The sequence below is a fragment of the Hypomesus transpacificus genome, chromosome 12 (assembly GCF_021917145.1).
Source record: "Hypomesus transpacificus isolate Combined female chromosome 12, fHypTra1, whole genome shotgun sequence".
Classification (NCBI taxonomy): domain Eukaryota; kingdom Metazoa; phylum Chordata; class Actinopteri; order Osmeriformes; family Osmeridae; genus Hypomesus; species Hypomesus transpacificus.
Window position 1 is genome coordinate 1,341,466 of NC_061071.1, and position 13,305 is coordinate 1,354,770.

Consider the following 13,305-nt stretch of genomic DNA (forward strand, 5'->3'; position numbering starts at 1 on the left):
AGACACGTCAAGCATGTCCGAGGAGGAGAGATCCTCCGTGTGCGACTCGTCCATGTCGTCATAGCTTTCCGTGTCGTCCGCTACGCTGTTGTTGGTGCTCACGGAGATCTGGGCCGGGGTGACGCTTGTAATCTGGAAGCCGCTCTTCTTCTTCACAACGGACTGAGACTGAGGGGCAGTGCTCGCGCTGTGGGGGTGCTGGTGGGGCCCGGGGGAAGAGGAGCAGGGCTGGTTTAGAGGCTGCGGCGTAGTTTGATGGTCTTCCGTGGGGTTAACGTAACTGCCGCTCGATGCAACAGATGACGCAGATGTACTGCTACTGCCCCGTCTGTGGTGGAAAGCTGTAGGGTGCGACATTTTCCTACCTCCGGACGGATCTCCTGAATAGTCCTGGTGATTTGGTCCGACCAGAGCAAAAGAAGGGCCAACAGTTCAGTACTAAAAGTACGGGACTGTTGTGAAAGCAGACTACGTTAGCTAGCCCACCTGCTAACCAAGGTTAGCTGTCCCACTGCTGGCTAGCCAGCTGACGGTGCTAGCTAGCTGGGTAAATGCGGATACAGACGCCTTTTCTGTACACTTCAATGACTATCAGACTTGTAATTTCTAACTAATACAATTTTAAAACTGTAACAAATATGTCACGCAAAAATAACGAGACGTTGATAATGGAGCTTCAAGTTCAGCTCCTGCCGCAAGACCTCCTCAACCCCATCGCTGCGAGGCGTTGAGTCTCATCTTCCACAAATCTCATTGGTCAAACGTGGTTTGACGACGAAAAGATCAACTTAATGACACATTCCCAGGAAGAAAACGTGATGTTGGTTGACGATATTCTTCTTTTCTCAGATGTAAATGCGTTGAGTTATTCACCTTTCTCTTTCTACAATTGCTGTCTCATCCCCAGCATTGGCCTCTTTACCGCTCCGGTAACCCAGCGGCGGGTTAGCCTAGCTGCCTCGGGCTGTCACTGAGGTGGGAGGTGACTGAGCGAATGCAAACACGCCTACTGCGCATGTCCTCAGACCCCTTACCCTTAAACGTACCTCGTTTTCCCCCACATTAAGACGACAAAATGTCGCCTACTATCAAAGATAACATTTCTTATGCAAGAGTGTATTTATAAATTGTTTTGTAAAATATTTTAATACAATGCATCACTAGCTCTGTCATTAATCTTCATCGTGCCAAGTGTTACATCACAAAATGGGAACCTTGAGGTGAACCTCAGATTGATTAGATTGAGGCTAAATTTGTGCAATTATTTTTAAATAGAAATCTTTTTATAAAGCTTAAAACATGTATGTTTGCTTAATGTTGTAATGGCTATAACGGACTGGATTAAACTAGTTTGTATGGTTCATTATATAAACAGAAAATGCATCAAAGGTGAATCTTTCATCATGACCCTGACCTCCCCCATGGCTGTTCCTCCCCACCTTCAGCCTGTTTCTTCTCCCCACCTTCAGGCAACAACTCACGCTGTGGAGTGTTAGGAGTGAGGAGGGCCGTGATCACTCAGCCAGGCATGAAGGACTTGTTTAACTCAGGCAGCAGGGGGAGGAGTCAAAGCAAGCAAAGGCAAAAGACTTTGAGCAAGCAAGCATCCCCACCTATCATAAAAATGCTGTCACACCTGAAGGAAGACAGACCCAGGGTATGGAGTGGTCTTCTGTGGAATGACTCCAAAGGTTGGGCAACATAAAAGCTGAGTTAACACTGAGTAAACTCTGCATCTGTAAACAACCTGTGCTTCCACACCTCAGAATGAACACTTCAAAATGGTCCAATATTAGGCCTGTCCTTTATTTTAAATACGAAAAAAAAATCATTGTATAATACATGACTGAAATGACATAATGTTTGATCATCTCTATCAAAAAGACAACATAATGCAAAGGAAATGGATCTCTTCTAACCTTAACCCTTTTGGGGTCCTTTTGGGGATCTCTTCCTCATTCTTCATTTATACTTAGATATTTCCATAGGGGTCTTCAGTATTTCTATCTGTGATCTCCCATATTTCATCATCGTAGATCGACACTTTGGGCTTGAGGGGGCTACTAGAGGTCAGACCCAGATGATGTAGCTCTCCACGCCCGCAGTGAGCAGCCCCTCCCTCTACCACCACCACGCCAGGCAGAGCATCTTCAACAGGCTCACACAGTCCTGCTGCCTGGGGAGAAACACTCCCCAAGTCTGTAGGAGGTCTATAGGGCTGGTCTGGGACTGTAGGAGGTCTATAGGGCTGGTCTGTAGGTCTATAGGGCTGGTTTGTAGGAGGTATATAGGGCTGGTCTGTAGGAGGTCTATAGGGCTGGTCTGGGACTGTAGGAGGTCTATAGGGCTGGTATGTAGGTCTATAGGGCTGGTCTGTAGGAGGTTTATAGGGTTGGTCTGGGTCTGTAGGAGGTCTATAGGGCTGGTCTGTAGTAGGTCTATAGGGCTGGTCTGGGACTGTAGGAGGTCTATAGGGCTGGTCTGTAGGAGGTCTATAGGGCTGGTCTGGGACTGTAGGAGGTCTATAGGGCTGGTCTGTAGGAGGTCTATAGGGCTGGTCTGTAGGAGGTCTATAGGGCTGGTCTGTAGGAGGTCTATAAGGCTGGTCTGTAGGAGGTCTATAGGGCTGGTCTGGGACTGTAGGAGGTCTATAGGGCTGGTCTGTAGGAGGTCTATAGGGCTGGTCTGGGACTGTAGGAGGTCTATAGGGCTGGTCTGGGTCTGTAGGAGGTCTATAGGGCTGGTCTGTAGGAGGTCTATAGGGCTGGTCTGGGACTGTAGGAGGTCTATAGGGCTGGTCTGGGTCTGTAGAAGGTCTATAGGGCTGGTCTGTAGGAGGTCTATAGGGCTGGTCTGGGACTGTAGGAGGTCTATAGGGCTGGTCTGGGTCTGTAGGAGGTCTATAGGGCTGGTCTGTAGGAGGTCTATAGGGCTGGTCTGGGACTGTAGGAGGTCTATAGGGCTGGTCTGGGTCTGTAGGAGGTCTATAGGGCTGGTCTGTAGGAGGTCTATAGGGCTGGTCTGGGACTGTAGGAGGTCTATAGGGCTGGTCTGGGTCTGTAGAAGGTCTATAGGGCTGGTCTGTAGTAGGTCTATAGGGCTGGTCTGGGACTGTAGGAGGTCTATAGGGCTGGTCTGGGTCTGTAGAAGGTCTATAGGGCTGGTCTGGGACTGTAGGAGGTCTATAGGGCTGGTCTGGGACTGTAGGAGGTCTATAGGGCTGGTCTGGGACTGTAGAAGGTCTATAGGGCTGGTCTGGGTCTGTAGGAGGTCTATAGGGCTGATCTGGGACTGTAGGAGGTCTATAAGGCTGGTCTGTAGAAGGTCTATAGGGTTGGTCTGGGTCTATAGGAGGTCTAATCCCAGGGTTAGGCTTCTCTTCCAGGGGCAGAGTGTGGAGGTGTTCCTTGTGTGGCATGCCTCGCTCAACTACCGTCTCCATGACATCAGCGCCTGATGTCTGACTGGGCCTCTGCTCAGAGAACACCTTGGAAACACTCAGACTGGAAACACTCAGACTGGAAACACTCAGACTGTCAACCTGCCATCTGAGGCAGTGAACTGGTGGCTGGTCGCTAGCTAGCTCTGCTGACCTCATGTGACTGTTACCAGCTTGACTCTCTCTCTCCTTTAGGATCCTAAGGTCTTCTCCAGTAGCGCTCACTGCCCTCTCCTCTGTAGCGCTCACTGCCCTCTCCTCTGTAGCGCTCACTGCCCTGTCCTCTGTAGAGCTCACTGCCCTCTCCTCTGTAGAGCTCACTGCCCTCTCCTCTGTAGAGCTCACTGCCCTCTCCTCTGTAGCGCTCACTGCCCTCTCCTCTGTAGAGCTCACTGCCCTCTCCTCTGTAGCGCTCACTGCCCTGTCCTCTGTAGCGCTCACTGCCCTGTCCTCTGTAGAGCTCACTGCCCTCTCCTCTGTAGAGCTCACTGCCCTGTCCTCTGTAGCGCTCACTGCCCTCTCCTCTGTAGCGCTCACTGCCCTGTCCTCTGTAGCGCTCACTGCCCTGTCCTCTGTAGCGCTCACTGCCCTCTTCTCTGACTCCTGTCTGTTCAGAGTTTTAACCTCCAGACCAAATAAGTTGTTCCGCACGATGTAGCGTACACACTGCAGGAGAACGTTCCTCTCATGGCGGATGTCTGGAGCCAGCAGCTGCAGGGTTGAGAACAGACGAGAATTTTTCAGATACTAAAATAAATCTAAGTGAATGCTTCCCACTCCTGTTAACCCATATTACCATCTCCAGTAAAGTGGCACGGCGCCGGGGCAGTGCTGTGTGTTGCTGCCCCCTCCGGCCCCCTCTCCTTCCACTGCAGGGAGGTAGGGGGGGAACAGGCCTGGGCTTCATGCTCTCAGGGTATGGTCTCCTTCCCAGAGACTGTGTTGGGTTCTGAGGGCTGACTGACTTCAAAAGCACCTGGTTCTCCGACAGGAGCAGGCTGGCTCTCTGGATTGGGAGCACTGACAAGCAGAGACATGTATAAAAAACAGAAATCTGCTTAAATGCGTTCTCCTAACCGTCAAAACGTAAGAGCACTCAAGCGCTGTGACGACATAAGAAAGACAGGAGGGTTCACAGGGCGGGTCTGTGTTTGTGGAGCTACAGGGGTCAGGGTTAGGCCCACACCAATGACATGGGCCACCATGTTGGGTAAACATACAACTGCCATCTAAAAGCTAGTGTAAACTGTGGTTAGTCCTTAAGAGCACCAAGAGCACCCAGCACTAATAGTGGCCATGATTTTTACCTTGACGCTGTGCCGAGGGGTGATTGTGTGTGTAAACTCACAGTCCGGCTCCTGGTCGCTGTCACTCTCTGTCATAGAGCCGTAGTTAGCCATTAGCGCCCCCAGCCCCGAGGTCATCTGTTTGGGCACCACAGTGATTCCTGCCCCCTTAGCATTGTCCGCTGACTCCTCTATGTCCGAGTCTGAAAGGACAACAGTATCACACCCTGGTCCTGCCTTTATGAAGGAGAGCAGTGACTGTACAGGCAGGAAAACAGAACGAGGGCCGAGCATAGCTCACCTGGGTCACTGCTGGCCAGAGCCCCCAGAGGATCTCCCTCCTGGGAGGTTTGTGTGAGGGGGGGTGCTCGCTCTGCCCCTCCCCCTCCTGGGGCCAGGGGTCTGCCCCCCCCGCCCTGCTGGAAGCCTCTTCTGGGCCCCCTCCCCCTGCCTCTTCTTCTCCTCATCCTTCTGGAAACACAACGGAACAGTTTCTAACTCAACATTCCTAGAACTGCACGCTGTTTGAATGATGTTTTGGATAAAAGCGGCTGCAAAGTAAAGACATGCAAATAAATTTAAATTTAAGCCTAGAGCAAGACACATACCCAAACTGTGCCGTTTCCAGAACCTCTCCTCTCTCCTGCCTGGTCTCCATCACTCTCCTCTTCTTCTCCACGTTCTGCAGAGTTGGGTATTTCCTGCAGTTGTTGAATATTAGAGTCTTTCAACTAGTAATCGTGTCGCAAACATACATCACAAAGTTGTAGTGTATAGTATGGGTTAGTATGTATGTGTTAGTATGGGTTAGTATCTAGTAGGTATACAGCAGCGACACAGCACCACCTAGTGGTTTTATTTGGCAAGTGTAATCCGTAATCTGTTCGGTGTAATCCTGGACTCTGAATCTCTGGACTTTGAATTTCAACTCTCACATTAATAAAGTGACCAAAACAGCTTTCTTTCACCTGAGGAATATAGCAAAGGTACGACCATTCAAAAACCAATATGATGCAGAGAAGTTAATTCATGCTTTGATATCCAGCCGGCTGAACTACTGTAACGTACTTTTCACTGGTCTTCCCAAGAAAACCACTGAAAGACTACAGCTCTTTCAAAATTCTGCAGCTAGATTTAACCAAAACTAAAAGGAGAGAACACATTAGTTCAATCCTAGCTACTTTACACTGGCTCCCTGTTACCTTCAGAATTGACTTTAAGGTCCTTTTCCTCACATACAAAGCTCTACACGGACAAGGGCCTAGCTACATTGCTAACTCCCTTATAAACTACACACCAGCTAGAACACTGCGATCATCAAATGCAGGCCTATTAGAGGTCACCAGCACCTTGAGCTGCAATTCTTGTATGAAATGTGCTATATAAATAAAGTATTATATTATATTAAGTGACTGGCCAAATAACGCCAAGGGCCAGAGCCATGAGACAGTTAACACCATCAGGTCATCTGGGTGAAGCTGCATGAGACAGTAAATACCATCAGGTCATCTGGGTGAAGCTGCATGAGGCAGTAAACACCATCAGGTCATCTGGGTGAAGCTGCATGAGGCAGTAAACACCATCAGGTCATCTGGGTGAAGCTGCATGAGGCAGTAAACACCATCAGGTCATCTAGGTGAAGCTGCATAAGGCAGTAAACACCATCAGGTCATCTGGGTGAAGCTGCATGAGGCAGTAAACACCATCAGGTCATCTGGGTGAAGCTGCATGAGGCAGTAAACACCATCAGGTCATCTGGGTGAAGCTGCATGAGGCAGTAAACACCATCAGGTCATCTGGGTGAAGCTGCATGAGGCAGTAAACACCATCAGGTCATCTGGGTGAAGCTGCATGAGACAGTAAACACCATCAGGTCATCTGGGTGAAGCTGCATGAGGCAGTTAACACCATCAGGTCATCTGGATGAAGCTGAATGAGTCAGTTAACACCATCAGGTCATCTGGGTGAAGCTGCTACAACACAGTAAAACATCCATCACATACCTGCGCCTCTCTTCTCTCCATTTTACTATTTCTTCTGGGGTATCCAACTTGATTCTTTTGGCTCCTGGGGCGTGGTTCTAATAAAAGGGACAGGACACACTGTTAATTAGGAATAATATCTCAAAATAAATGTGATCAGCTGTAGCTTGGTGGATCCACCTACATTGATCCAGTGAATGTTCACCAACTTCTCATGAGCAGTAAAACTGCAGTCTTCAACCGAACACTATGAGAAAATGCATTATAATCAGTCTTCATCGTATTATCATGTTCATGAAGGCACTGTCCCTCCTGGATGTGTGTTGAATATGACTGCTGGAAACTAGAAGTTATAGCAGGACTAGTTACCTTGACATGTTGAGCAATATGTTCATCATACTTTTCTTGATTTTTAAACCCTTTGTCACACGTGTCACAGAAGTGGGAAAACTCTGGTTCTTTTCTTTTCATCTGCTGCAACAAGGAGACGTTATCTCATACATGTGCCTCAATCTCCCTCTGCAGGTGGGTCAGGGTGGGTGTGTGTGTACTACTACCTTGTTAACGTGGACGTGGTGCGGACCATATCTTGCACCACGTTTGAACCCCTGCCCTGTGAACGTAGCGGTAAAATACCAGTGTTGGAAACAGATTGGAGGAGTTCAAAATGCCAATGATGCTCCTTGTGACTTGAGTGAAGTATCTTCCCCACCCAGCAGAAGAGCCGAACACTTTCAGGACCACAGTCAACTTACCGCGTGAATGACTGAACCCGTAATGTTCTCCACCGGGGGGTCCGCCGCCCCCGCCGCCGCCCCGGGATCCTTGACCGTTGTAGCCCCACGGGGTGCACGGTTGCTCGAACCAGTTCCACATACCGGGGTGAAAGTTGCTCCAGGGTGGCTGTTGGCACTGGAATGTTGCTGGTCTTATCACCGCCGAATCGGGAACGGGACAGCCAAAGTCCGGAGGGGGATAATAACTCTGACCGCTCATGGTGCAAACGTAGAGATGTTTTGGTCTCGCATGTGAATTGTCCCCTCCTTTGCGTCCAACTAGACTCTAAATTGCGTGTTGCTGCCAGCACATGTATGTAATGCACCTCCAGTTTACATGTGCACGTTCACTGTGTCGTCATTTCCGTGAGGTCAATTTAGTTATTTTTCTGATGTTGAAATGTTGAACGACAAAACGATAAATATGAAAGAGCGAGTAATTTCATTTGGAATAATTGTGTTGAGACTAAGAACACAAACATATTAAGGGCAATTAGAGATGATTAGTCACAACCCAAAACCATTTACCAAAACGACCCGGAAGTTATAATCCGGGCAAAGGTGCCGTACACGGGTTGCCAGAATTCGATATATTCCACTTTCATAATATTTAAAAGAACAACACTTCCAAGTCTTTTTTAGGGTTTGACGTACCTATAAATTGGTACATACAACAAAGGCGACTCACTATGCACACTGTCAGTAAAAATATTAATGTATCTCTATAATGTAAAAAAAATATGATACGTTTAAAGAAGCGAATCTTGTCAGGATACTTCAAGACAAGGCCCCGGAGGAGGAGTCACTCACGCGGGTATAAAGCGCTCCTCGTGCCCCATCTCGTTCCTTCGCTCTTCTTGGAACACCGTCTAGTCTTGTGCACGAGGGCTATACACAGTTTGAACAACAATGGGCTTCGGAGATTTGAAATCACCTGCAGGCCTTAAGGTCCTGAATGCGTTTTTGTCAGACAAGAGCTACATTGAGGGGTTGGTATTAACCTTTACTACATTTTTACTCGCGTTCTCGGCCTCTGTGCCTGCCATGGCTTGTGACGTCGTCAAGAATGAGGCGGGTACGGCCTAGCTAGCTGCAGCTGAAGCAGGGTTACTGTGGAAGCTACTACTTAGTTAGCCAACGTTTATTGGATCAGTCTTGAGTGATATTTGAGGCAGCTTTTAGGGAAGCAGGAACATTTACGTTTTCTTGGGTTAGGGTTAGCAAGCTTTGGCGAGTTCTGCTTTTGGCATTAGGAGCACAAGTAAAATCACAGTTGAAACTGATATCCGATGTTAGTAATATGAGGAATGTATATTATATGAATGTGTACGTGTGCTGGGTGTTAGGCTCAGCTATGGGGAGTTTTAAACCCTGTCTTGTCCTGGTCACCTGTGTGTGCAGGTACGTGCCGTCTCAAGCGGACGTGGCCGTGTTTGACGCCATCTCGTCTCCCCCCTCCACAGAGCTGTGCCACGCGCTGCGCTGGTACAACCACATTAAGTCCTACCAGCGGGAGAAGACCAGGTGCGTCTCGTGTTGATGTGACAGTTATTATCTGTGGTTCCTGAAGGTCTGGTTATATGATGATCTTTAACACCATCTTTCGCCTGATAAATTTGATGCACAATTTAAAATGCCTGATTGACCATGACCAGTGAGTGTGCAGTAGCGTGTGGGTAGTGTGAGATGTGTCTCACGACCCTCTGCCCCCCAGCCTCCCCGGGGTGAAGAAGCCCTTGGCCCAGTATGGCCCCTCGGGGGTCGAGGACCAGACCGCCGCAGACGCTAAGGATGACGACGACCTCGACCTGTTTGGCTCCGATGAGGAGGAGGTAAGATTGAGGGGGGGGGGGGGGGGTACTATGGGGGCTAGGTGCTCTGCAGCTTTTAGGGCTGGGATCAGGGACTCGTAGCCACAGGCAGGGCAGGTATGAGTTGGTACCACAACTAGATCAGCCCTATTTATCTTAGACAGAAGCAATGACTTCTAATGGCAGTATTCGGTTTCTAGTACTCATCTACCTGTGCCTCCAGCTGATCCAACCCTCCGTCTTGATGTATCATCTGCTTGCTGCTGGCTTGAGGGCCACTCCTAACCTTTGACCTTCTCCTTTAGGACGAGGAGGCTATCAGGTTGAAGGAGGAGCGCGTGGCAGCCTACAACGCCAAAAAGTCCAAGAGTACGCTTCTCCATATCTGGATCATCCACAAGCTCAAACACAGACCTACCCCCCCAACACCAGTTCACACACAGACCTGCCCCCCCCCCCCCTACCAAGAGGGCTTCCTCTGTCATACTGAAGTGTATTAGTTGGCAAGCCTATGATGATCAACTCACCATCTTTCGTCTGATATGTGATGGACACCACTTTGACCTGATGGCTCCCAGATGTTCCAAGAGCCTCTGGTTTGGTGTCTGCCCCCGCCAGGAGGTAACCACTGGGTCTTGTATTCACAGAGCCGATTCTCATTGCAAAGTCGTCGATTCTGTTGGATGTGAAGCCCTGGGACGATGAGACAGACATGGCCAAGCTGGAGGAATGTGTTCGCAGCATCCAGTTGGACGGCTTGCTCTGGGGGCAGTGTAAGTAACCGCTTCATGTAACAGTTGAATTGATTAAACTTCAGTATATTTATTTTAAAGGGGTCATTGACTGGGTTTTTTGGATATTTCACACTGTTATTTAGGGTCTCTGAATAGGGTATGTAACATAGGGTATGTAACATTGGTTAGGATGAAAATGGCCCCGGTGCTGTTTAATGCCCCCTGGTGCTTCCTTTGAAAATGTCCCGGGAAAAACATTTGGTTTTCTTATTTTATGGTATGCTCATTAAGTGGTTTTTCCCGCAAGCTGTAGTATGATTTTGTCGGTAAGTTATTAGTAATGCCAACATATCCTGTATCTAACACCTGCCTTTCTCCAGTTCTTTCAAATAGAGCTAGACAAGCATTAGCAATAGGCTAGACTGCTATTCGTTTTCTGACCATTTTTTCGGAAGCTTCCCTTATAATGCCACCTACAGCTAGTCTAGAGTAATTTGCTAAGTAAGGTGTTTTGAAACGTGTTTAGCATTCTACCTATGCTAGATACAGGAGACGTTAGCATTGCTAATAGGCTAACTGTTAGCGACAAAATCATACATACAGCTTGCGTTTGTGATGAGCATACGGTCGGAACAGCACCTCTTTTCAGCAACAGCGGCTTAGCAAATCCTTCTTTAAATTGTCCAAGTTTTCATTCAAAACAGTTTGGTGAAATGGTTCGAGCAAATGAATGTGTCGAACTTAGCAGGGATCTTCTCATAGAAAAACTTCAGCCATATGGAAGCAAATCGTGACCAAAATTCAAATGAAAATGCATTTCCAGAAATGTATTTTCATTTTAAGAATGTGGCTGCATTATTTGACTCATAAATCAAATTAGTATTCAATCATCCTATTTGCATTTTCATTTTCTTCTTTAAGACTGCTCATTCTTTCCCTTATTTAAAATGAAAACAAAAAAGACATTTGAAATTTAATTTTCAAAATATGCCCCAGCAAATAGATACCAAAATTCAATTTGAAATGTAAAATTTGAAAATGAAAATGCATTTCCAGAAAGCTGACAAAAGTATCTGAATTTGAATATGAAATATTTGTGTGTCGAATTTCATAAAACTGAAATATATTGCTGTTGAATATATAATATCTGAATTATTTGTATGCCAAATTTAATATAACTGAATTATTTTGATCCAAAAATAAAACAGTCTAAAATTCAGATTGCAGGAATTCAGATTCTTGAAATTCAGATTGCGGAAATTCAAATTCAGATTGCGGAAATTCAGATTTTGTCTGAACCAGGCCAAAGGTGAAACAGCTTGCTTTCACAGGAAAAAGTAGACCATTTAATAAATAGTTCTCGATGGACTCGAACGGGATGTGGATGGTTGGTCGTCCCCGTCCCATTTGAGGCTCCACAGCATCCAGCCGTTCCAGGACTGAAGAGAGGTTTACTATGGCAACCTCATTAATGTGTACGTCTGTGACGGCAGAGTATGCAGCCAAGCTCTCTGTGACTTGTTCTACTCGGTCACGGGCATCAGACTCAGATATATTATTAGTTTCTACCAGCTCAGCTAATTCTATCAGTGTCTGCACAATTTGAGGGAGCGCCATGATCTGTGATGCGTCCTCTAAAGACCCGGCAATTCAATCAATTTCCCGGCACATTTGCCATGTAATGCAATGCGTATGTGCACACCGCCCCCTACCGAACAAGATGGGTAGCTCGGTCAGCAGGGAGCTGAAGAAGAGCGGCTACTGACGTCACTCAACTGCGCCGCTCAGAATGCATTTTCGTTTTCGAATTATGGGCAGTTCTTTGCGGGCAGAACATGAAAATGAAAATGCAATGTCCGCTCAGTACTAATCAGTACTAATTTGATTTATGAGTCAAATAATGCAGCCACATTCTTAAAATGAAAATGCATTTCTGGAAATACATTTGAATTTGAATACTGGTCACGATTTTGCAGCCACGTTCTTAAAATGAAAATGCATTTCTGGAAATGCATTTGAATTTGAATTGTGGTCACGATTTTGCAGCCACGTTCTTGAAAATGAAAATGCATTTCTGGAAATGCATTTGAATTGTGGTCACGATTTTGCAGCCACGTTCTTAAAATGAAAATGCATTTGCATTTTCATTTTAAAATTTTACATTTCAAATTGAATTTTGGTATCTATTTGCTGGGGCATATTTTGAAAATTAAATTTCAAATGTCTTTTCGTTTTCATTTTAATTAAGGGAAAGAATGAGCAGTCTTAAAGATGAAAATGCAAATAGGATGATTGAATACTAATTTGATTTGAGTCAAATAATGCAGCCACATTCTTAAAATGAAAATGCATTTCTGGAAATGCATTTTCATTTGAATTTTGGTCACGATTTGCTTCCATACAGCCATGCCCCTCGAGTGTCTGGTTCCTTTGGAAGATTATGAAGTGTCAGCATTCCCAGTACAGCCTGGAACACTGCATTTACGATGGTCCATTTTCAATATACTTTCAAACTTCCTCCTTTGTTGTTCATGTGGAAGTACACAGAGCAGCGCACAGCTAAACTAGTGTCTAAGATCCTGGGCCAGAACACCAGAGGGCTGGCCTGTATATAAATGTTGGGGTGTGACAAAGGTGATGCTATATTTGTGACGTCACAAATGCAGCTTTTTCAAAACCGATCGTTCTACAGCTGCAGTTTCAAATTGTGAGATTTAGATGGGAAAGGGGTGTCAATGGACTTTGAGGTTCACTGTATGTCCATTTTACCCACCGAACTGTCGTTATTCAACAATGTCAAGGTATAATCGGTTTTGCAATCAATGACCCCTTTAAAGAAGCAGTTAAGGAGGACAGAAATCTTTCTGCGGTTAATGTTGTACCTCCTGAGATCTGTTACTATGGTGACTTAACGTGCCATGTCCCCCTGTTAATGTTGTACCTCCTGAGATCTGTTACTATGGTGACCAACGTGCCATGTCCCCCTGCAGCCAAGCTGGTGCCAGTGGGCTACGGGATCAAGAAGTTACAGATCTCCTGCGTGGTGGAGGATGACAAGGTGGGCACCGACAGCCTGGAGGAGCTCATCACTGCCTTCGAGGACTACGTGCAGTCCATGGACGTGGCCGCCTTCAACAAGATTTAGACATGCAATAAAGCACTTCACATTGATTCATTGATTGTCAAGTTGTTTTTTTGTAAATCAGTTCTAGGCGTCACTCACTCTGACTGTCTGTGCCAGGGACAGCAGGCAATGTGGACTTGGGATATTACATTT

The 13,305-nt window shown here is 46.7% G+C and overlaps 2 protein-coding genes across 2 annotated transcripts; one reads left to right on the top strand and one right to left on the bottom strand.

Moving 5' to 3' along the window:
* Positions 1-2,159: 2,159 nt before the first annotated feature.
* nufip1 (nuclear FMR1 interacting protein 1) lies at positions 2,160-8,214 on the bottom strand. The gene is made up of 11 exons (XM_047031328.1): positions 7,463-8,214; positions 7,265-7,320; positions 7,077-7,181; positions 6,892-6,954; positions 6,729-6,805; positions 5,334-5,426; positions 5,027-5,196; positions 4,788-4,928; positions 4,236-4,459; positions 3,157-4,150; positions 2,160-2,176 (listed from the first exon to the last, which is right to left on the bottom strand). Exons 1-11 carry the CDS (start codon positions 7,701-7,703, stop codon positions 2,160-2,162), a joined length of 2,181 nt encoding a protein of 726 aa, XP_046887284.1. The 5' UTR covers positions 7,704-8,214.
* A 95-nt stretch (positions 8,215-8,309) lies between these two features.
* On the top strand, positions 8,310-13,203 carry eef1b2 (eukaryotic translation elongation factor 1 beta 2). Its single transcript, XM_047031453.1, has 6 exons — positions 8,310-8,472; positions 8,885-9,007; positions 9,198-9,315; positions 9,600-9,663; positions 9,942-10,067; positions 13,019-13,203. Exons 1-6 carry the CDS (start codon positions 8,393-8,395, stop codon positions 13,171-13,173), a joined length of 666 nt encoding a protein of 221 aa, XP_046887409.1. The 5' UTR covers positions 8,310-8,392; the 3' UTR covers positions 13,174-13,203.
* The last annotated feature ends 102 nt before the right edge of the window (positions 13,204-13,305 follow it).